At 42.4% G+C, this 21640-nt stretch overlaps 2 protein-coding genes across 2 annotated transcripts in view; one reads left to right on the forward strand and one right to left on the reverse strand.

Moving 5' to 3' along the window:
• The window catches only part of WRNIP1 (WRN helicase interacting protein 1), a 167134-nt gene that overhangs the window by 122266 nt on the left and 23228 nt on the right, over positions 1–21640 (reverse strand). The window contains exon 3 of the mRNA XM_073630959.1: positions 3478–3710. Within this exon, the coding sequence (XP_073487060.1) occupies positions 3478–3710 (233 nt within the window). The remainder of the gene's footprint in view (positions 1–3477; positions 3711–21640) is intronic.
• MYLK4 (myosin light chain kinase family member 4) overlaps positions 3407–21640 on the forward strand; it is a 236582-nt gene continuing 218348 nt past the window's right edge. Inside the window, exon 1 of the mRNA XM_073630957.1 lies at positions 3407–3754. Coding sequence (XP_073487058.1) covers positions 3717–3754 — 38 coding nt within the window. The 5' untranslated portion in view covers positions 3407–3716. The remainder of the gene's footprint in view (positions 3755–21640) is intronic.

Here is a 21640-nt window from a genome sequence, read left to right on the forward strand (position 1 = left end):
CGAAGCTGTACCCAAATAAAACGTTGTCCTTTTTCCTCCAAAAATAGAGCTTTCTTTTGGTGGTATTTGATCACCTCTGCGGTTTTTAATTTTTGCGCTATAAACAAATAAACGACCGACAAAGTGTTGGACAACTGACACTTTTTGGGGACCAGTGACACCAATACAGTGATCAGTGCTAAAAATATGCACTGTCACTGTACTATTGACACTGGCTGGGAATGGGCAATCAAAGGGTTAATTGTGTGCCTAGCCTGTGCTTTCTCACTGTGTGGGAGGTGCTTTGACTAGGGGAAGGCATTGATCCATGTTCCTGCTTTGCCGGTACATAGGATCAATATACGTTCCCTTCTGACAGAACGATAATCTGCCTTGTTTACATAGGTAGATTGCCGTTCTGCCTATGTAGTGTACCCACCACTGGGCTCCCGCTATGTGTGATCACAGCAGGAGCGGGTCGGTGCATGCGTCCCAGACCCGGAAGTGTCAGATCACGTACTAGGTACGTGAACTGGCACAGAGCTGCTGCCCTGCTGCAGTACATGTACGGTGGGCGGTCCACAAGACTATGAAAAACTCTCATTACATGTTATATAACATTGTGTGCATACTCACAAAGCCACTACAGCAGTGGTCTCAAAACTGCGGCCCTTTGCTTGTCTTTAGCTGGCCCTTGATGCAATATTCCCTCCACTCTTATGAGACAGTATTCCTCAAACTGACACCAACAGTGGAGCATAATTCCTGCCACTGACACCAATAATAAGTCAATATTCCTTCCACAGACACCGAAAGTCTGAAGGACAGTAAACTGGCCATTTGTTTAGAAAGTTTGGAGACCCCTGCACTAAAGCCTTCCTTTTCTGTACCAGGTTAATCCTGTCTTCGGCTGTCCCTGCTCATATTTCAATTCCCTTCTAAGCTCTTCTTTACCTGCTTTTTTCTATCTGTGCAGCCCATGTGACTATTTGCCCACATATGTGACTCTATACACAGTGGTAAATGACACTCCCCTCCCTCCTTGCTCCTCTATGTCCTACTATTGCTAAACACTATGGGGCAGGATATAGTATGCCGATTGATTACATTCACTAAGAAACTCACAAAAAAGCTTAGTTTTTATCAGTATAAGGCCCCTTTCACACGATCGGACCGTTCAGGTCCGCCTGTCAGTTTTGACGGCGGACCTGAACGGGCGCTCCATGTTAGCCTATGGAGCGTCGGATGTCAGCGGAGACATGTCCGCTGACATCCAACCCCGTCCGATCCGCTAAAAGCAGACGTATGGCTCTACGTCCAGATCCGTCGCTGGCGGATCGGGTGAGATCTGACGAAAACGGACACACTGTCCGCTTTCGTCCGATCCCTCCATAGGCGGCAGCGGAGGCTGACAAGCCCCTCCCCGCTCAGTGAGCAGAGAGGGACCTGTCATCCGCCGGCTCAGCGGAGATCAACGGACAGATCTCCCGCTGAGCCGGCGGACCGAGGCGGGCTCCGTAGAAACGGAGGCCGCCTCGTGTGAAAGGGGCCTTATCCATATAAAATGTATCAAATTGGTAATACCTGTTAAGTAAGTTTTAGTCATGTGACTGGCATAACACCAATCAGGGCTGACCAGACACAGACTCACACTGTAGACAGCATAACCAGCAGAGTAATAGAAGCCCCTTTGCAAGGATCTTTCCCTGCAGATACCAAAAAACAAGATCATGGCACTACACAACAGCGCAAAATGAATAAGGTACTTAGAGGATTTTACAGTGGCATCATATATATGATTTATGTGAATGAATTATGGCAATTAACACTTCTCTGTTTAGTATCAATATAAAGGTACATCTTTACTGAAAGAACAATGTAAAGTGTGGCTTGCTAATTTCTCCTTTTACAAATGCTAGTTTCCTAGCTGTCCTACTGATTCATTGGTTTCAAATATTTCTGACTCAATGATCAAGGTGCAAGTATGCAGATTGGGAATTATGACTTTTCTCTGATTTTACTTGCTGCATGCTTGTCCCAGTTCAGCGAATTAGAAACTATTAGGCGTTACTAAATATGTTGGACCTGTGTTCACTCTTTTATACCCAATCACGTGCTAGTAAAAATCCATTTTTAAATTCCTCTTGCACATGACTGGGTCTATAAGGCAAGCATAGTTTTCATCTTACTTAACAATTGCTTTGCTACATGAACAGACATTACTTCTTTAGTAAATCAACCCCATTATGTTTTTCTCTTATAAATATATGTCAGCCTCTGACACAATTTTACACCTATTAAATATGTAGTATGCTTGTTTGCTTTTCTCCCCAAAAATGTTTGAAACCTAGCAATGCAGAAATGAAAAAGATACCAAAACCAGAAATTAAAATGAAAGATTACAATTCCTTGAATATCAATGTTTTAAAAAAACGTCAGTGGTTGAAATGGTGTTTTTTAAACTCTTAAAGTTCAAGACAAAATCAAATTTTCTATGCCCTTAGGCACCTTTCACATGGGGCAGACTCTGTACAGCTGATCCACCTGCTCAGCAGGGGATCTCTCCACTGATCCCTGATGAGCAGGCAGATGACAGGTCTGTGTCTGCTCCACTATGCATGGCCGACACGGACACAGTCCGCTCTCCTCTATGGAGCAGTGGGAAGGAAACCGACTACCTGTCCATTTCCATCCTATCCACCGGATGGATCTGTCTGTTTTTGGCGGCCTGGATCGAATTGGATGCCAGAGGGTGTCAGCGGACACATGTCTGTTGACATCCGCCACTCCATAGAGAGCTATGGGTGGTCTGATCGGGTTTGCTTGAAAAATGGACAGGCAGACCTGATCAGAACATTCGTGTGAAGGGGGCCTTATAGGCTGTACAGCAAACACATCTTTATGATATTCTGCTGTGGCTGTTATCCTGTGAAAACTAGCATTGCCACTACTGAAAATACTAACGTTATCATTTTTAAAGCATTAAGCAGAACAAGCTAACATAAAAAAATAATACTAAATGTGTTGCGCTGTCCAATTGTTGCACTGTATTATAATTTTTTTTTGCATCAGTATGTGCAGATATAGTGAGTGCTGCTGTCTCCCATATATGTATTTATCCATTCATTAATTTTTATTTGAAGAGACTAGTTAATGTTCTCTTAACACTTTAGCGCGGAATTGGTTTGGTATTATAAAACAAAAAAACATAAAATAAAGTTAAGGGAAAACAAAATAAAATTTAGCATAATAGTTTAAAAAAAGATAAAAGCAAGCAGAATCCACTAAAATGATAAAACTGGTAAAAACAATACGAAATAGCAGCAATAGGGAAAAAAAAAAAAAAAATCAGCAATCTGTACACACTTTTAGGCTGCTATAACAGGTTGCTGCTCCACGTTCCCCCTCTACCCCCACCCCTCTCTTGTCTCTTTGACAGATGAGACACTTGTGTGATTTTTTTCTGTGCCGCCGCCTGCCTCTTGCTCTAGTACTTACTCTGAAGCATCGCTGCTACTGCACTCAGCCTTCTCATCCTCTCTTAGAAGTTGGATTCCCAAGGAGTCTACGGCTCGCTTCAAAATAGCCTCCATTGCCTCCACACAGATCTTCTCCAAGACAATAACCCTGCAGCGGCTTAATAACGCATTGTTCACCTGGAACGAAGGGTTCTCCGTTGTTGCTCCAATTAGAGTGATTGTCCCACATTCTACGTGCGGTAGAAACGTGTCCTGAAGATGGGAGGAAAGCAAAAAGATAATTTGATATATCCTGAGTAAGTACACTCTTAAAGTTGTTTGGAAATGAATAGTGCTACATCTTTTCATGCAGAAGTACAGAACCAGTGCTCAGGTAACAAAAACTAAGATCAAGGTAACTTACTTTAATACGTATATATAAAAACTGCAGGGAAGACAATACTAAGCAGTTTACATAAGCAACATATTATGAAGGATTACAAAAAAAGCCAACAAAATCCTTCCACTCCTTCCCTGCAAGCCTGACACAACAATCCTAAGTGTTCAAGTGACAGCTTCCATACTTCTCAGCTAGTTAATATACACGGCAATGTTCTACAGCCATTTACATTTCTACAAGATAATCCAGACCCTTCATTCATTCCTAGTAAGCGTTGTTTGTGCACTTGTGCTGTACATTTGATAGTGTGTCAAGATTCAGTTCTACGTTCAAGTAAAGCATCATTAGTGCTTATAATGTGCTTCTACTGATCAGGAATAGAACACTAATCTTGAGACAGGTGCTATTGCCACTTGTAAACCCTCTCAAATCCTGAAGATTGAAATGATTTTAAAGCACAAAATGGATTTTTAAGGATTTTCTACCTGTAAGGGCACTTTCACGGCCACTTTAGTTTTGCAAATATGCATAACCCAATTATTAAGCGTTAGAATATGTGATGAAGCCATTTGTTATCCTGAAGAAGTACATCTAGGTAGCCTCAAATTCAGTGCAGCTTTGACACTGCCAACACATCTAGATCTGTTTTTTTTTTTACATCCTTATAAATGGTGTGCCCTGTTCTAAGCACAAAAGTTTATAAAAGTACTCCCAGTGTGTGATGGTTTATCACAAGAACCTCAGAAGTGCTCAGATTACTTGTACAACTTACATTTGTAACACTCTAAATTGTAAGTCTGAGTATACAGAAAACCTTTGGCTGTAATAAATATAGAGATTTCCAATGCTGATTGAAATTGCTACTTTCCTTGCAGTTATTGCTAACCCTCTGGCTTCAATACATTCCAAATCACTGAGATGAAACATGTATGAAAATCAGGAAAGTCAGTGAAGGGTGTTTGCAAACACTAGTTACCTGGCTGTCATACTGAGTGAGAAGTCAGAAATGGCAGCCTCCATCTTTCATGTCATAAATATCACTTGGTCAAATATCTCATCTGGCCAAATAAAGTATGACTTGCTCTAGTGGTACATCTGACTCACCTTATATTTGTGGCCATCTTGATGGTAATCTCAACATATGTGCCTAAAACAGGAACCCAGGCATAAAGTGTCTACATCAGACCACTTGCAATAGACAAGTTACAAAGCCAAACCTATGGCTATACAACATAGAAGATTATACAGGAAATTTAATCCAGCAAGTATAGTGGGGCAGATACAAATACAATTTAGGAAAGGCAAAATCTCATTATGATTTGTCAATAATAGAGATGCCTCTAGAGCTACAAATGCTTTGGAGAATTAGTCCATTTCCCATGAACAGCTCAAAAGCAGTTATCAATAACTCTGGGAATCCTTTTGGCATGACCTTGACAAGTAAAAAAATATGAAAGTACTTAGGCAATACTTATGAAAACATTTTACATTTTGTTCCAGTGTTGATTAATTCTGGGCTTTTGTTGATTGCATCAGTTTGAGATGCTTCTGAAATCATTTATAATTCATTGACAGGTACATTTAACCTGCTGTTTACTGCATTTGACCAGTATAGGAATGCAAAACCCGCTTAAAAGGGTTCTAAAGGCTCAAGGCTTTTTACCTTCATGTATTTATGCATGAAGGTAAATAAACCTTCTCTGTGCAGCAGCCCCTCCAGCCCCCCATAATACTAACCTGAGCCCCATCAGGATCCAGCGTTGTGCATGAAAGCCAATCACAGCCAGTGAGCTAATAAGAAGAGGGGGGGCAAGCCGCCGCTCTGTGTGTGTGAGTGGACATACAGAGCATCGGCTCGGGAGCGGGCCTGTTTGGGTGCCCCATTGCAAGCTGCTTGCTCTGGGGGCACTCGGGAGAAGGGAAAGGCCAGGAATGCCATTGAGGGACCCAAGAAGAGGAGGATTGGGGCTGCTCTGTGGAAAATCACTGCACAGGGCAGGTAAGTATGACGTGTATGTTATTTAAAAAAAAAAAAAATTGTCTTAAAAAAAACAAATGTCTATCAATGCAGGGCTTTTTGGTGAACTGAACACAACAAGGTCTGCTTGCATCCCTGCTTGATTATTTGATGTTAGGGGTCAAAGCTGAAAAGAAAAACAAATAGTGAAAAGGTTATTAAGGATTTTCTGGCAGTGCTGCGTTTCTGACAATTATCAGGAAATCCATGGCAGCCTACTATGCCCTCCTTGACCTACAAGCTTCTCTAATGTTGCCAAATCAAATTTATGTTTTTTATCTTTCTTTAAGGTCTTGACCCTTCTCTTCTTCTGCTTCTATCTATATAACCTTATAGTTATACATACTTTGGAAAAGTTCACTGATGGTGCCTCATGTATTGGACTTATGTATTTGGATGATCCTGTTTTAAATTGTTACTTTACATAAAAAAATGGTTATAGCTAGATTCTTTTTTGGTAAAAGATAATTTGCATGTCAGGGATCTTTAGATTACACAGCTTTTTGCTATCTCATCTTAAGTGCCTTCTCTCTAAGCAGAACAAGTAGAATTTTCTCAGTCGTTCCTCACCGTTGAGTTCTTCCTGCTCCCGTTTTAATTTTGTTGTTCTATGCTGAAGTCTTTCTAGTTCAATCTATCTGTTGATAGGTGACCAAAACTGCACTGCATACTCAAGATGAGGTCAAACTAATGTTTTATAAAGGAGTAAAAGTATTGAATTTTTTAATAAATACCCTTTTGAATGCACAAAAATATTGTACCTGCTATATTAGCTGCAACCTGGCATTGTATGCTGTTGCTAAGTGGTCTACAGGACACCCAAAGCTTTTTCCATCACTAATTCCTACACTTCCCAATAATATTTTGCATGCACAATTTTAGTACCCTAGCGCATAACTCTGCATTTTTTCATTTATAACCTCATCTGCCAAGTAGCCACCATCCCCCTATTCTATCGGAGCCTTCCTGTAATGTTTTTACAACTTGTGCTGACATGATTTCCTTGTATAATTTGGAATCACCAGCAAATGCTAAAACTGAACTCTCAATTCCATCCTCAATGTCATTTATAAACAAGTTAAACAGTATTGGTCCCAAGACAGAACTCTGGGGCACCCACTTGGAGGCTGAATCGTTTACCATTACTCTCTGTACATTTTCACAAAGCCAGCTCTTTATCACACACACAATTATTGTCCGCTGCCAATGATCTTAGTTTGTAAATTAAGCATTTATTGGAAAGAGTGTAAATTCCTTTTGCAAAATAAAAGATAAATTATATCTACTTCCCTACCTCTATCTAAGTTACTGCTCACCTCAGCTGAGAATGTTAACAGGTTGGTCTGATAGGAGTGGTTTTTCATAAACTCACGTTGGTTGTTATAATTCCCATCAAATTCTAAAAAGAAGAGTCCTTCTGCAAACACCTTACATTCCACTGTTAGGATAACTGGCATGTAGTTTTCTGGTATACATCTAAATCCTATTTTGGATCTGGCACATTTTGCCAATCAGTCGGTACCATTCCCGTTATTAAGGTGTCTTTAAAAATCAGGAATAGTGGAATTGCTATCAATGAGCTAAGTTTCCCGACTTGTGGAGTAAATCATCAGGTCCTGCGGAGTTACTTACATTTTAGACTTTCTAGTCTGCTTTGAACCCTAGCTTCAGACAACCATAAAAGCCCTTTGCTTCAGTTGGTATTGACATTACTATTTTTTCTATTAAATCTATCTTTTTCATGTGCATAACGGACAAAAAAAAAAAAAAAAAAAAAAAGTATGTAGAATTTCTGGGGCGTTTTCTTGCTTTCCATAGCAATATGTTTTTCATAGTCTATTTTAGCTGATTCAATTTCTTTTTTTTTGCATTCCTTATGGCATCTTTATATCCCCTAAATGTTGAAGTGGTCCCTTCTGTTGTTTTTAAAGGACAGTTCCTCCTCCTTTATTAGCTTTTTAAGACAAAAATTGAGCCACATACAGTATCTCACAAAACTGAGTACACCCCTCACATTTTTGTAAAGATTTTATTATATCTTTTCATGTGACTGAAGAAATGACACTTTGCTACAATGTAAAGTAGTGAGTGTACAGCTTGTATAACAGTGTAAATTTGCTGTCCCCTCAAAATAACTAAACACACAGCCATTAATGTTTAAACCGCTGGCAAGAAAAGTGAGTACACCCCTAAGTGGAAATGTCCAAATCGGGCCCAAAGTGTCAATATTTTGTGTGGCCACCATTATTTTCCAGCACTGCCTTAACCCTCTTGGGCATGGAGTTCACCAGAGCTTCACAGGTTGCCACTGGAGTCCTCTTCCACTCCTCCATGATGACATCATGGAGCTCGTGGATGTTAGAGACTTGCTCTCCTCCACCTTCCATTTGAGGATGCCCCACAGATGCTCAATAGGGTTGAGGTCTGGAGACATGCTTTGCCAGTCCATCACCTTTACCCTCAGCTTCTTTAGCAAGTCAGTGGTCATCTTGGAGGTGTGTTTGTGGTCGTTATCATGTTGGAATATTGCCCTGCGGCCAAGTCTTCGAAGGGAGGGGATCATGCTCTGCTTCAGTATGTCACAGTACATGTTGACATTCATGGTTCCCTCAATGAACTGCAGCTCACCAGTGTCGGCAGGACTCATGCAGCCCTAGACCATGACACTCCCACCATCATGCTTGACTGTAGGCAAGACACACTTGTCTGTACTCCTCACCTGGTTGCCGCCACACACGCTCGACACCATCTGAACCAAATAAGTTTATCTTGGTCTCATCAGACCACAGGACATGGTTCCAGTAATGCATGTCCTTATGCGTACACACGGGCGGACTTTTCGACTGGACTGGTCCGACGGTCTTTCCGACAGACTTTCATACGAACGGACTTGCCTACACACGATCAACCAAAGTCCGACGGATTCGTACATGATGACGTACGACCGGACTAAAATAAGGAAGCTGATAGCCAGTAGCCAATAGCTGCCCTAGCGTCGGTTTTTGTCCGTTGGACTAGCATACAGACGAGTAGATTTTTCGACCGGACTCGAGTCCGTCAGAAAGATTTGAAACATGTTTTATTTCTAGGTCCGTTGGACTTTTGGGAAAAAAAGTCAGCTGGAGCCCATACACGATCGAATTGTCCCACAGAGTCCGATCCGCCGGACCAAGTCTGCCGGAAAGTCCGCTCGTGTGTACGCGGCATTAGTCTGCTTGTCTCCAGCAAACTGTTTGTGGGCTTTCTTGTGCATCATCTTTAGAAGAGGCTTTCTTTTGGGACAACAGTCATGTAGACCAATTTGATGCAGTGTGCGGCGTATGGTCTGAGCACCGACAGGCTGACCCCCCACCCCTTCAAGCTCTGCAGCAATGCTGGCAGCACTTACATCTATTTCCCTAAGACAACCTTTGGATATGATGCTGAGCACACAACTTCTTTGGTCGACCATGACAAGGCCTGTTCTGAGTGGAACCTGTCCTGTTAAACCACTGTATGGTCTTGGCCACCGTGCTGCAGCTCAGTTTCAGGGTCTTGGCAATCTTCTTATAGCCTATGCAATCTTTATGTAGAGCAACAATTCTTTTTTTGCAGATCCTCAGAGGGTTCTTTGCCATGAGGTGCCATGTTGAACTTCCAGTGACCAGTATGAGAGAGTGAGAGCGATAACACCAAATTTAACACACCTGCTCCCCATTCACACCTGAGCCCTTGAAACACTAACGAGTCACAAGACATCAGGGAGGAAAAATGGCTAATTGGGCCCAATTTGGACATTTTCACTTAGGGGTGTACTCACTTTTTTGCAAGCAGTTTAGACATTAATAGCTGTGTGTTGAGTTATTTTGAGGGGACAGCAAATTTTACACTGTTATACAAGCTGTACACTCACTACTTTACATTGTAGCAAAGTGTCATTTCTTCAGTGTTGTCACATGAAAAGATATAATAAAATATTTACAAAAATGTGAGGGGTATACTCACTTTTGTACTACATGTTTAACTTTCATCTATATTGTCACTTCGTGGAATGCACGGACTAATGCCATTATTTAAAACATCCAATTCTCCTCTGTGTTTTTTGTTCAGGATATTTGGTCCCATTTAGTACTACCTAGTATATAGTGCATATTCTAGGGCAGTCATGGTGAACCTTGGCACCCCAGATGTTTTGGAACTACATTTCCCATGATGCTCAACAATACCGCAGAGTGCATGCGCATCATGGGAATGCATGACATCTGGGGTGCCAAGGTTTGCCATCACTGTTCTAGGGCATATGTGTTATACCCCCACTGACCACTTTATTAGGTACACCTTGCTAAAACCAGGTTGGACCCCCTTTTGCCTTCAGAACTGCCTTAATTCTTCATAGCATAGATTCAACAAGGTGTTGGAAACATTACTCAGAGATTTTAGTCCATATTGAAATTATAGGATCACGCATTTGCTGCAGATTTGTCGGCTGCACATCCATGATACAAATCTCCTGTTCCAACACATCCCAAAGGTGCTCTATTGCATTGAGATCTGGTGACACTGGAGGCCATTGGAGTACAGTGAACTCATTGTCACGTTCAAGAAACCAGTTTGAGATGATTTGAGCTTTGTGACATGGTGCATTATCCTGCTGGAAGTAGCCATAAGAAGATGGGTGCACAGTAGTCATAAAGGGATGGACATGGTCAGCACAAAAACAAAAAAAAAAAAAAAAACTGGCTGTGGCGTTTAAACTATGCTCATTTGGTACTAGGGGTTCCAAAGTGTGCCAAGAAAATAATTCCCACACCATTACACCACCACCACCAGCCTGAACCATTGATGGCAGGGTAGATCCATGCTTTCATGTTGTTTACGCCAAATACTGACCCCATCATCTGAAATCGAGACTCATCAGACCAGGCAACGTTTGTCCATTCTTCTATTGTCCAATTTTGGTGAGCCTGTGTGAATTGTAGTCCCAGTTTTAGGTGCTTAGCTAACAGGACTGGCATCTGGTGTGGTCTTCTGCTGCTGTAGCCCATCTGCTCCAAGGTTCAATGTATTGAGCGTTCAGAGATGGTATTATGCATACCATGCTTGTAACGACTGGTTATTTGAGTTATTATTGCCTTTCTATCATCTCAAACCTTTTATCATCTGAAGTCTGCCCATTCTCCTCTGACATTTTCATTTTCATCCACACAACAGCCATTTACTGGATATTTACTCCCTTTTGGACCATTCTCTGTAAACCCTAGAGATGGTTGTGCGTGAAAATCCCAGTAGGTCAGCAGTTTATGAAATACTCAGACCATCCCATATAGCACCAACAACCATGCCACGTTCAAAGTCATTTATATCCCCTTTCTTCCCCATTCTGATGCTCGGTTTGAACTTCAGCAAATTATCTTCACCACGTATAGATGACCAAGTGCATTGAGTTGCTGCTATGTGATTGGTTGAGTGATTAGCAATTTGTGTTACCAAGCAATTGAACAGGTGTACCTAATAAAGTGGCCGGTTAGTGTATACGCCACCTACAGGAGGTTGGGACACCGGTAAACAAGCTGCCTTAAACTATCATGGCTCAATTTTGTGAACTAGTGGTACATAAGGCCAATAATACAGACTGGTAGGACCTGTGTCCCACAATGAAAAGCTTTTATAGTAAGTATGAAATTCTTTATTGTCCATTAAGGGACATGGGAGTGTAGTATATTCTAGGACATGTGGAGTCATCCAAAAGCAGTCACGGAGAGACCCAACAGAGGTGGAAACCATTTTATAATAGCATCAGGAGGTTTGACGGAATATGCCATACAATATGGTAAAATTGCCACAATCCACAGGTAAGACACCTGAGGATCAATACCAGGGCAGGAAATCTTCTTTAAAGCGGTATTAAGCTTAAAACAAGCATCGATTATATTGCAGCTTACCAATACTTAGATGTAATGGCTGCCTTGGCTTTCTTTCCTTTATTATCAGCTGCTGATCCAGCCAATAAGTCTCTCCTTTTTCAACAAAAAAAAAATGTCCTGCAGATGTAGCAGTTGAGGGTTGAAACAAACCATTTAACACTGATAGGAATGTTACAATGACCAGCTTTTATTTATGTAAAACCTTTGTTCAGGCTTTCTTTGCTTTACTTTCATCTGTTGATCTGGCCAAGAAGTCTGCTGTTTTTCAACAAAACAAGCTGTCCAGCAGATGTAGCAATACGTGGTCATTTGACAGTTTCAAATTGCATGAAAAGTCGCACCCCATTGTCTGCACTGGAAACAGTTACATCCGTGCCGATTTTGAAAGTAGTTCCTGCACTACTTTTTGCAAGTTCAGGTGCGTCTTGCATAGACATCTGTGCATGAAGTCACACAGATGCAGGGTGGATAAAAATTGATGATTTAAAAAAAAAAAAAAAGAATTTTTTTAATTTAAAATCAGATTTTTTAGATTATCAAATTTATTTTATTAAAATGCTTTTGGAGTAAAAATCTATTTAATGATAGTTTTCTATTTAAGATACATTAATAATTTAGTTTATTCAGCATGAAATGGAGCTTAAATACTGTATGTAGCATGAAGCTGTATATTCTGCAATATTTACATTTTTGGAAAACATTAAATGAATCCAATCCCTGCGAGCTGAGATAACATGCACTGGCAATGTTATTGTTTTAATAAAATAAAATAATTTGAGTAGTTCCCCAACTATGTGTGAGTAACCTAAAATCGGTTCTGATATCACAGGTTTACAAACCTGACAGCTTTTTATTCTAAAAAGGAAACCTTCATTTTGTTTGCAAATATTAAAGATTCTGTCGGTGAGTCAACAGCGGGTCAGAGGAGGAACTGCTGTGGGACAGAGATGACAGTTGCTCTTTAAAAATTATGATTTAAATCAAGTCTTTTTACTAGTGATTTAAATCATGGATTTAAATTGACATGATTTAAATCAAATTCCACCCTGCACAGATGTCTTCCAAGTCACACCTGAAATTGCACTGAAATGTTACTTTGAAATCATGCAACTTCAATAGAAATAGCATGATTTCAATGTCACAATCGGTGTGACGGGGGTGTTAGAGAGCTGAGACAATTTAACACTGACGGGGTGTTACAATGATCAGCTTTTCTTTATTTATGCAAAACCTTTATTCCAACAGGAAAAAAAAAACTGTTGCTTTAAAGTGGATGTAAACCTAAATTTTTTTTCTTTATGTCATAATGTAGAGTATAAGATTTCCTATCATTTGGGTCCAGTCTTGTCACAAAGAGTTAGTCCAGCTCTGAGCAATCCTCTTTTATTGTTCAGTGAGATAAATCTTGACAAACAGAGAAAAACTCTGTCAAATCCTCCCCCTTGCTGTGAGTGACAGGTGATTTACATATCTCGTGCACTAGCCTAAGACATGTAGTATTTTTTTAAATTCCCACCCCCTCTCCTTTCTTCAGCAGCTCTGCAAGGATTGGCTATTCCACACCTCAGCATGATTGGGCATGGTGAAGTCATGTGGTTACTTTCCTGTCTTTTCACTGGATGTTAGAGATCATAGCAGAAGTTCAGTGTAAGAAATATACAGGAGAAAATGCATATTGACAAGGGGAGTGTAGAGGTGGGCGGGGAGTCTACTGACATCATGACTCCACCCACCGGGCTCCAGACAACAGACCCACCTGCACAATCTGCAGTTTTTCGGCTCTCATAACAGACAGAGGGGAGACATTTGACAGGTAAAGATACATGCAGGAGGCATGTATATCCTTATAGATAACCCCTATGGCAGTAGTTTAGAAAGGATGACATTGGGTTTACATCCACTTTAACTGTTTAAAAAAAGTGTTAGCGGGAGTTTGGCTTTTGTTTACTCCAAACTGCTAATCCATCTAACACTTCCCTCCCCCCAGACTGCCAATGCTGCTGTGCAAAGGTATCACTGTTGCTCCTCCATCCAGAGTGTAGGCACACTAATACAGGAGCTGTGTTACCGGTGTCTTGCCGAATAAGTTCCCTCGGCGGATAAGTTCCTCCCCTGTACTGCGCAGGCACAGCGCCTGCGCAGTACGAACTCCTGACAGCCGCCGGAGATAGCCGAAGCTCAAGATCGACAATCAGCTGTACACGGCGCCTGCGCCCTGGGTCCAGGTTCCTTCCCTACCATCCAAGTGGACCTAGAGGGGGAATCTAAAAGAGCCGAGCGAAGCGAGGCTGTGCCCGCGAGGGGCCCTCTTCCAGCCGCCGTGTACAGCTGATTTTCAGCTATTCCGCTTCAGCTATTTCCGCTGGATCCTACTGCGCAGGGGCACTTATCAGCCGAGCGGAACTTTCTCGGCAGAACACCGGCCAGAGGAACAGGTTAAAACAGAGGATACAAACCTAAAAAGAAAAAACTAATGTGGACATCATATCTAATGATTGTAATATATTGTAGATTACCATTTTTGGTTTTGGGTTCAATACCACTGTACGGGAAAATTGATAATGAAAGAATGATGGGCCTCAATTAACAATTTTGAAGACAACCATCTTAGGCCCCTTTCACACGGACGGATAGAATGGTGCTTTTAGCTGCGGATTTTCTAGTTTTCTACCGCAGCTAAAAGCACACAATGCTTTCTTATGGCCCCATTTACACACTGTGTTTAGCTGCGATTTAGTTACATGCGGTTCTGTGCGGATAGAAAAAATAGAATTGACTGCGTCCAGGAGCGATTTAGCGCAGCTATCCGCACATAACCGCAGGTAATCACAGTGCACTGTGTCAGCTGCGGATAACAGCGCCGAGCTGCTCATCGGGAAAGGAAAAATGTGTTTTCCTTTCCCAATGAGCGACAAGCACAGGGATCCGACTTGGATCCCCGCCAGTGCCCGGAACTGTTTGGTATGAATCTTGAGGGGGAACTCCACACCAAATTTTAAATAAAAAAACGGCATGGGTTCCCCCTCCAAGGGCATACCAGGCCCTTGGGTCTGGTACGGATTTTAAGGGGAACCCCCTACGCCGAAAAAAGGGCGTGGGGTCCCCCCCAAAATCCATACCAGACCCCGATCCGAGCACGCAGCCCGGCTGGTCAGGAAAGGGGGTGGGGACGAGCAAGCAGCCCCCCCTCCTGAACCGTACCAGGCCGCATGGCCTCAACATGGGGGGTGAGTGCTTTGGGGGAGGGGAGCGCCCTGCGCCCCCCCCCACCCCAAAGCACCTTGTCCCCATGTTGAGGACAAGGGCCTCTTCCCGACAACCCTGGCCGTTGGTTGTTGGGGTCTGCGGGCGGGGGGCTTATCGGAACCTGGGAGCCACCACCCTACGTGAATGAGTATGGGGTACATGGTACCCCTACCCATTCACCTAGGGAAAAAGTGTCAATAAAAAATAAACACACTGCACAGGCTTTTAAAGTAATTTATTAGACAGCTCCGGGGGTCTTCTTCCGGCTTCGGGTGTCTTCTTCCAGCTTCGGGGGTCTCTCCGGTTCTTCTCCGCGCTCTCCGGGTCTTCTGCCAGGCTCCTCCGCTATCTTCTGCTCTTTTGCCGCTCTGCTAGCGGTGGCCCAGACTTCTGCCTTCTTCCCTCTTCTCTTCTTCCAATGTTGACACAATGCTCTCTCCGGCTGGAATGCTCTCTGAGCGCTCCGATGTGACTTATATAGGCGGTGACCCCACCCCCTTATGCCATCACAGTCCCTGGGCATGCTGGGACTGTGACGTTTTAGGGGACGTGGTCAACATCACTTGGTGACCACGCCCCTAAACCGTCACAGTCCCTGGGCATGCTGGGACTGTGATGTTTTAGGGGGCGTGGTCACCAGGTGATGTTGACCACGTCCCCTAAAACATCACAGTCCCAGCATGCCCAGGGACTGTGACGGCATAAGGGGGCGGGGTCACCGCCTATATAAGTCACATCGGAGCGCTCACAGAGCATTCCAGCCGGAGAGAGCGTCGTGTCAACATTGGAAGAAGAGAAGAGGGAAGAAGAAAGAAGGCAGAAGTCCGGGCCACCGCTAGCAAAAGAGCGGAAAAAGAGCAGAAGATAGCGGAGGAGCCCGGCAGAAGACCCGGAGAGCGGGGAGAAGAACCGGAGAGACCCCCGAAACCGGAAGAAGAAGAAGAAGAAGAAGAAGAAGAATACACTTTTTCCCTAGGTGAATGGGTAGGGGTACCGTGTACCCCACACTCATTCACGTAGAGTGGGCGGCCGGGATCTGGGGGCCCCCTTATTAAAGGGGGCTCCCGGATTCCGATAAGCCCCCCGCCTGCAGACCCAGACAAACCGGCCAGGGTTGTCGGGAAGAGGCCCTTGTCCTCATCAACATGGGGACAAGGTGCTTTGGCGTGGGGGGGTCGCAGGGCGCCCCCCATGTTGAGGGCAGGCGGCCTGGCACGGTTCAGGGGGGGGGGGGGCGCTCGCTCGTCCCCACCCCCTTTCCTGTCCGGCCGGGCTGCGTGCTCGGATCGGGGTCTGGTATGGATTTTGGGGGGGACCCCATGCCGTTTTTTCGGCGTAGGGGGTTCCCCTTAAAATCCATAAGAGACCCAAGGGCCTGGTATGCTCCTGGAGGGGGAACCCATGCCGTTTTTTTATTTAAAATTTGGCGTGGAGTTCCCCCTCAAGATTCATACCAAACAGTGCCTGGCATTGGCAGGGATCCAAGTCAGATCCCCGTTCAATACGAGTCGGTACCCTGTCGGGTTGCTATGGAAATGGCAAACTGCAGCTAAAACGCAACCGCAGCTAAATGCAGTACAAATGCAGCTAATCGCAGTGCCTGGAGTCTTAAATTTCACATAAAAAAAAATATGCTTTTAACTGCGGCAGAATAGCCGTCCGTGTGAAAGGCGCCTAATATGGTAACACCAGTGGAAAATCAGAGAAAAAAAAAGCCAACAGCTAAGTTGATCAACAAGAAGGAAATGTTACTAAACTAAAGCTTTAATCCTAACCTTTGACGTTGAGGGAAAGGACATTTGGACAAAGTGTGTCCAGAAAAATAAAAAAAAAACAAGTCAACAACAAAAAAAAAAATGTTCACTAAGGTAGTGGCATAAGCTTAATAAATCTAACCCTTGATATTCAGGGAAAAGGTACATAAAAGTCTCTCTCAGCAGATACATTTTTATGTAAAAGGGAAAAATAGAAGGGTAAGTAGGTAGTAGCCCTAAATTCTTGTAAAGAGGAGGGGTAATCTACAACTCTGGTATGAAAAGAAGAAGAGCAGGCAGAAGCGATAAAAAATAGTAGCAGAAACTAGCTGGTAAAGGGCACCTGTCTCAGAAAGCTGAGGGGACCAGTCATCTCTCACCTAAAAGCATCTTAGGGACATGATAACCACAATGTAAATATGCCTGACCCGATACTCAGATTCCTAAAAAAGGTAGGAGCTGGGGGTAGAGACCCTAGTATTAACAACCAAGAATATTAGCGTGATAGTAAGAGAAAGAATTGCAAGAAGCTTTCCTCAAAAGAGCACAACGCGGTAAAAAAAAAAAAATATATATAAGATATACCGGTATGTTTTCCCCTGTGATCCCATAAACAAAAAGTGCCACTCAAAGCTACTGTGTATATTCACCTGCTAGTTGCAAAAGGCTACTGCCAAGTGCCGATGCTCCAAGCTGAGCCTGTCTGGCTCAATATCCAAATCGCCCAACAAGAGAAGTGGAGCCGCGCATTGTATATTAGCCAGGTAATGTTTCATGTAAGGATCGGCTTCAACTCAGACTCTTCCCATGTGTCATGCCTTTCTAACGCGTTTCATACTCCCTCTGGCTTAATCGTAATGTGGGAGTGAAGGTCCACATCAGGGTTATATGCATCATCAGCCATGGAGGGTATAAGGTTCAGTCAATTTAAAAGGCTCTTCCTCCTCTCATCTCAGAATGCCACTTAAAAACACTTACACAGTGGGGAAAATTATTATTTGATCCCCTGCAGATTTTGTAAGTTTGCCCACTTACTAAGAAATGAAGGGTCTATAACTTTGTCATTGCTGTATTTTAAAATGATAGACAGAATAACAACCATAAAAAAAAACATAAAACAAATGCTATAAAATTATAAAATGTCACACCATGGACCTTAATGTGCTTCTTCTTGCGCAACTCCTATGTTGCCTTGGCGGTATGTTTTGGGTCAATGTCATGCTGAATGACCCATCTTCAGTGTTCTGGCTACACATACAGTGGGGGAAATTATTATTTGATCCCCTGCAGATTTTGTAAGTTTGCCCACTTACTAAGAAACGAAGGGTCTATAATTTTTATCATAGGTGTATTTTAAATGATACACCTATGATAATGAATATCAACCAAAAAAAAAAAAAAAAAAACACACACACATAAAACAAATGCTATAAAATTAAAAATTTACAGATCTTCTCTAAATCCTTAAGTTTCTTGACTGTCTCTTAGCAATACGAAGTTTCAGCTCCCTCCATACATTTTCTATAGGATTAAGGTCTGCAGACTGGCTATGTCACACCACGATCTTAATGTGCTTCTTCTTGTGCCACTACTTTGTTGCTTTGGTAGTATGTTTTGGGTCATTGTCATGCTGGAAGACCCATCCATAACCCATCTTCAATGTTCTGGCTGAGAGAAGAAGGTTCTCATCCAAGATTGTACAATACATGGTACCATCCATTGGCCCCACAATGCGGAAAAGTTGACCTGTACCTTTAGCAGAGAAACAACCCCAAATCATCATGTTTCCACCTCTGTGCTTGACTGTAGGGATGGTGTTCTTAGGGTCATAGTCAGCATTTTTCTTCCTCCAAACATTGGAAATCTTGGATGAGAACCTTCTTCCCTCAGCCAGAACACTGAAGATGGGTCATTCAGCATGACATTGACCCAAAACATACCACTAAGGCAACAAAGGAGTGGCGCAGGAAGAAGCACATTAAGGTCATGGTGTGACATAGCCAGTCTCTAGACCTTAATCCTATAGAAAATTTATGGGAGGGAGCTGAAACTTCGAGTTGCCAAGCGACAGCCAAGAAGCCTTAAGGATTTAGAGAAGATCTGTAAAAAAAAGAGTGGACCAAAATTCCTCCTGAGATGTGTGCAAACCTGGTCACCAACTACAAGAAACATCTTACCTCTGTTTCCCAACAAGGGTTTCTCCCCCAAGTACTAAGTCATGTTTTGCTTCGGGATCAAATACTTATTTTACTCACTGAACTGCAACTCATATTACAACGTTTGTATCGAGTGTTTTTTCTGGATTGTTGGTTGATATTCTGTCTCTATCATTTAAAATACACCTATGATAAAAATTATAGACCCTTCATTTCTTTGTAACAAACGCTGCAGGGGATCAAATAATTAATTTTCGCCTCTGTATGCAGTGCTGATTAAATGAACCAGAGCTGGTATATATAATTACAACCACATACAATCTGATAAATCATACAGCAACAATAAACAGATTCAAGAATACACCCAATGTCAAAAACTTGGACAATTAAACAGACTCTTGAAACTATCAATTTATCTGAGAGATTGCATGCGTCTCTGGTTCAAGCATGCTGCTCTGAACTCCGGTGTAACAAGACATTTTGTATCTACAAACCTTTATAAGACACCAGCGTGGTATAATACAGGTCCCAGTTCCCCTGCTGGGGAAGCCAAAAAGTTGTCCCCGTAACAAAAGTGGAGAATGGCTCTCAGCTAAATTGATAGTTTCAAGAGTCTGTTTAATTGTCCAAGTTTTTGACATTGGGTGTATTCTTGAATCTGTTTATTGTTGCTGTATGAGTTATCAGATTGTATGTGGTTGTAATTATATATACCAGCTCTGGTTCATTTTCTCAGCACTGCATACAAAGGGGAAAATAACTATTTGAATAAGTATTGAACACGTCACCATTTTTTCTAGGTAAATATATTTGCATTAGCAGGAGATCGTGACCGGCTCTCAATAGAGCCAGTTTACACATCTCCTTAGCGGATCTGGTGCAAATTGTTGTGCGTCTTTTGGTCCATTTCAGGCCTGAATTTAGCCCAAAATTCGGACCTGAAATGGTGAATAGGGACGCATCAGATTGCTTTGAGCCGCTATGTTCTCCAGTGTGAACCCAGCCTAAAGATGCTATTGACATGAAATTTTCACCATGTCGGTAACAACCCATGCAATCCATACCAGAACAAATAAGTTCAGAAATCAAGTTATGTGTAACAAAATAGAATGACACAGGGAAAAAGTATTGAACACACGAAGAAAGGGAGGTGCAAAAAAGGCATGGAAAGCCAAGACACCAGCTGAAATCTATCAGTAATTAGAAAGCAATCCTTCCCCTTGTCAGTGCAAATTAATATCAGCTGGTTCAGTCTCAACTGATGGCCTAATAAAAAAGGTGTCTCCTTACCAAGGTGTCACACAAGAAAGATTTCATGATGGGTAAAGAGCTCTCTTAAGACCTTTGCAACGTTATTGTTGCAAAATATACTGATGGCATTGGTTACAGAAGGATTTCTAAACTTCTGAATGCTCCAGTGAGCTCTGTTGAAGGACATAATTTGGAAGTGGAAAGAACATCATTTCACCATAAATTGGCCAAGACCATGTGCTCCTTGCAAGATTGAGAGGAGTGAAAAGAATTATCAGAAGAGTTGTCCAAGAGTCAAGGACCACTTGTGGAGAGCTTCAGAAAGACCTGGAATTAGCAGGTACAATTGTATTTTATTTATTTCAGGTACTTATATAGCGCTGTCAATTTACGCAGCGCTTTATATATACATTGTACATTCACATCAGTCCCTAATCCCTCAAGGAGCTTACAATCTAAGGTCCCTAACTCACATTCATACATACTAGGGACAATTTAGACAGGATCCAATCTATCTACCAGCATGTCTTTGGAGTGTGGGAGGAAACCGGAGTACCCGGAGGAAACCCACGCAGGCACAGGGAGAACATGCAAACTCCAGGCAGGTAGTGTCGTGGCTGGGATACGAACCAGCGATCCTTCTTACTGCTAGGCGAAAGTGCTATCCACTACACCACTGTTATCAAAGAAAACAATAAGTAATGCACTCACCCGCCATGGCCTGTATGCACGCTCACCACACAAGACTCCATTGCTGAAGAAAAAGCATGTTGACGCTTGTTTAAACTTTGTTGCACAACATTTAGACAAGCCTGTGAAATACAGGGAGAATATAGTCAGGTCACATGAGACCAAAATTGAACTCTTTGGATGCCATAATACAGACCATGTTGGGATGTCAAATAGCACTGCACATCACCCCAAAAACACCATACCAACAGTGAAGTTTGGAGGTGGGAACATCATGGTGTGGGGCTGTTTTTCAGCATACAGTACTGGCAAACTTCATGTCACTGAAGGAATGATGAATGAAAAAATGCACCAAGACATTCTTTATAAAAATCTGCTGCCATCTACCTGGATGATGAAGATGAAACAAGGGTGGACATTTCTTCAAGACAATGATCCCAAACTCAAAGCCAAGGAAACTCAATTGGTTTCAAGAAAGAAAATAAAGCTGCTAAAATGGCCCAGCCAATCACCTGAATGGAATCCAATAGAAAATCTATGGAAAGAACTAAAGATCAGAGTTCATAGGAGAGACCCACGGAACCTTCTGTGGAAGAATGGGTCAAAATCACACCTGAGCAATGCACGCGACTAGTTTCTTCATACAGAAGGCATCTTGAAGCTGTCATTACCAACAAAGGATTTTGTACCAAGTATGAAATAAATTTCAGTTAGCGTGTTCAGTAATTTTTCCCTGTCTCAGTCCATTTTATTCCACATAACTTAATTTCTGAACGGATTTGTTTT

The sequence above is a fragment of the Aquarana catesbeiana genome, linkage group LG05, assembly GCF_042186555.1.
Source record: "Aquarana catesbeiana isolate 2022-GZ linkage group LG05, ASM4218655v1, whole genome shotgun sequence".
Taxonomy (NCBI): Eukaryota; Metazoa; Chordata; class Amphibia; order Anura; family Ranidae; genus Aquarana; species Aquarana catesbeiana.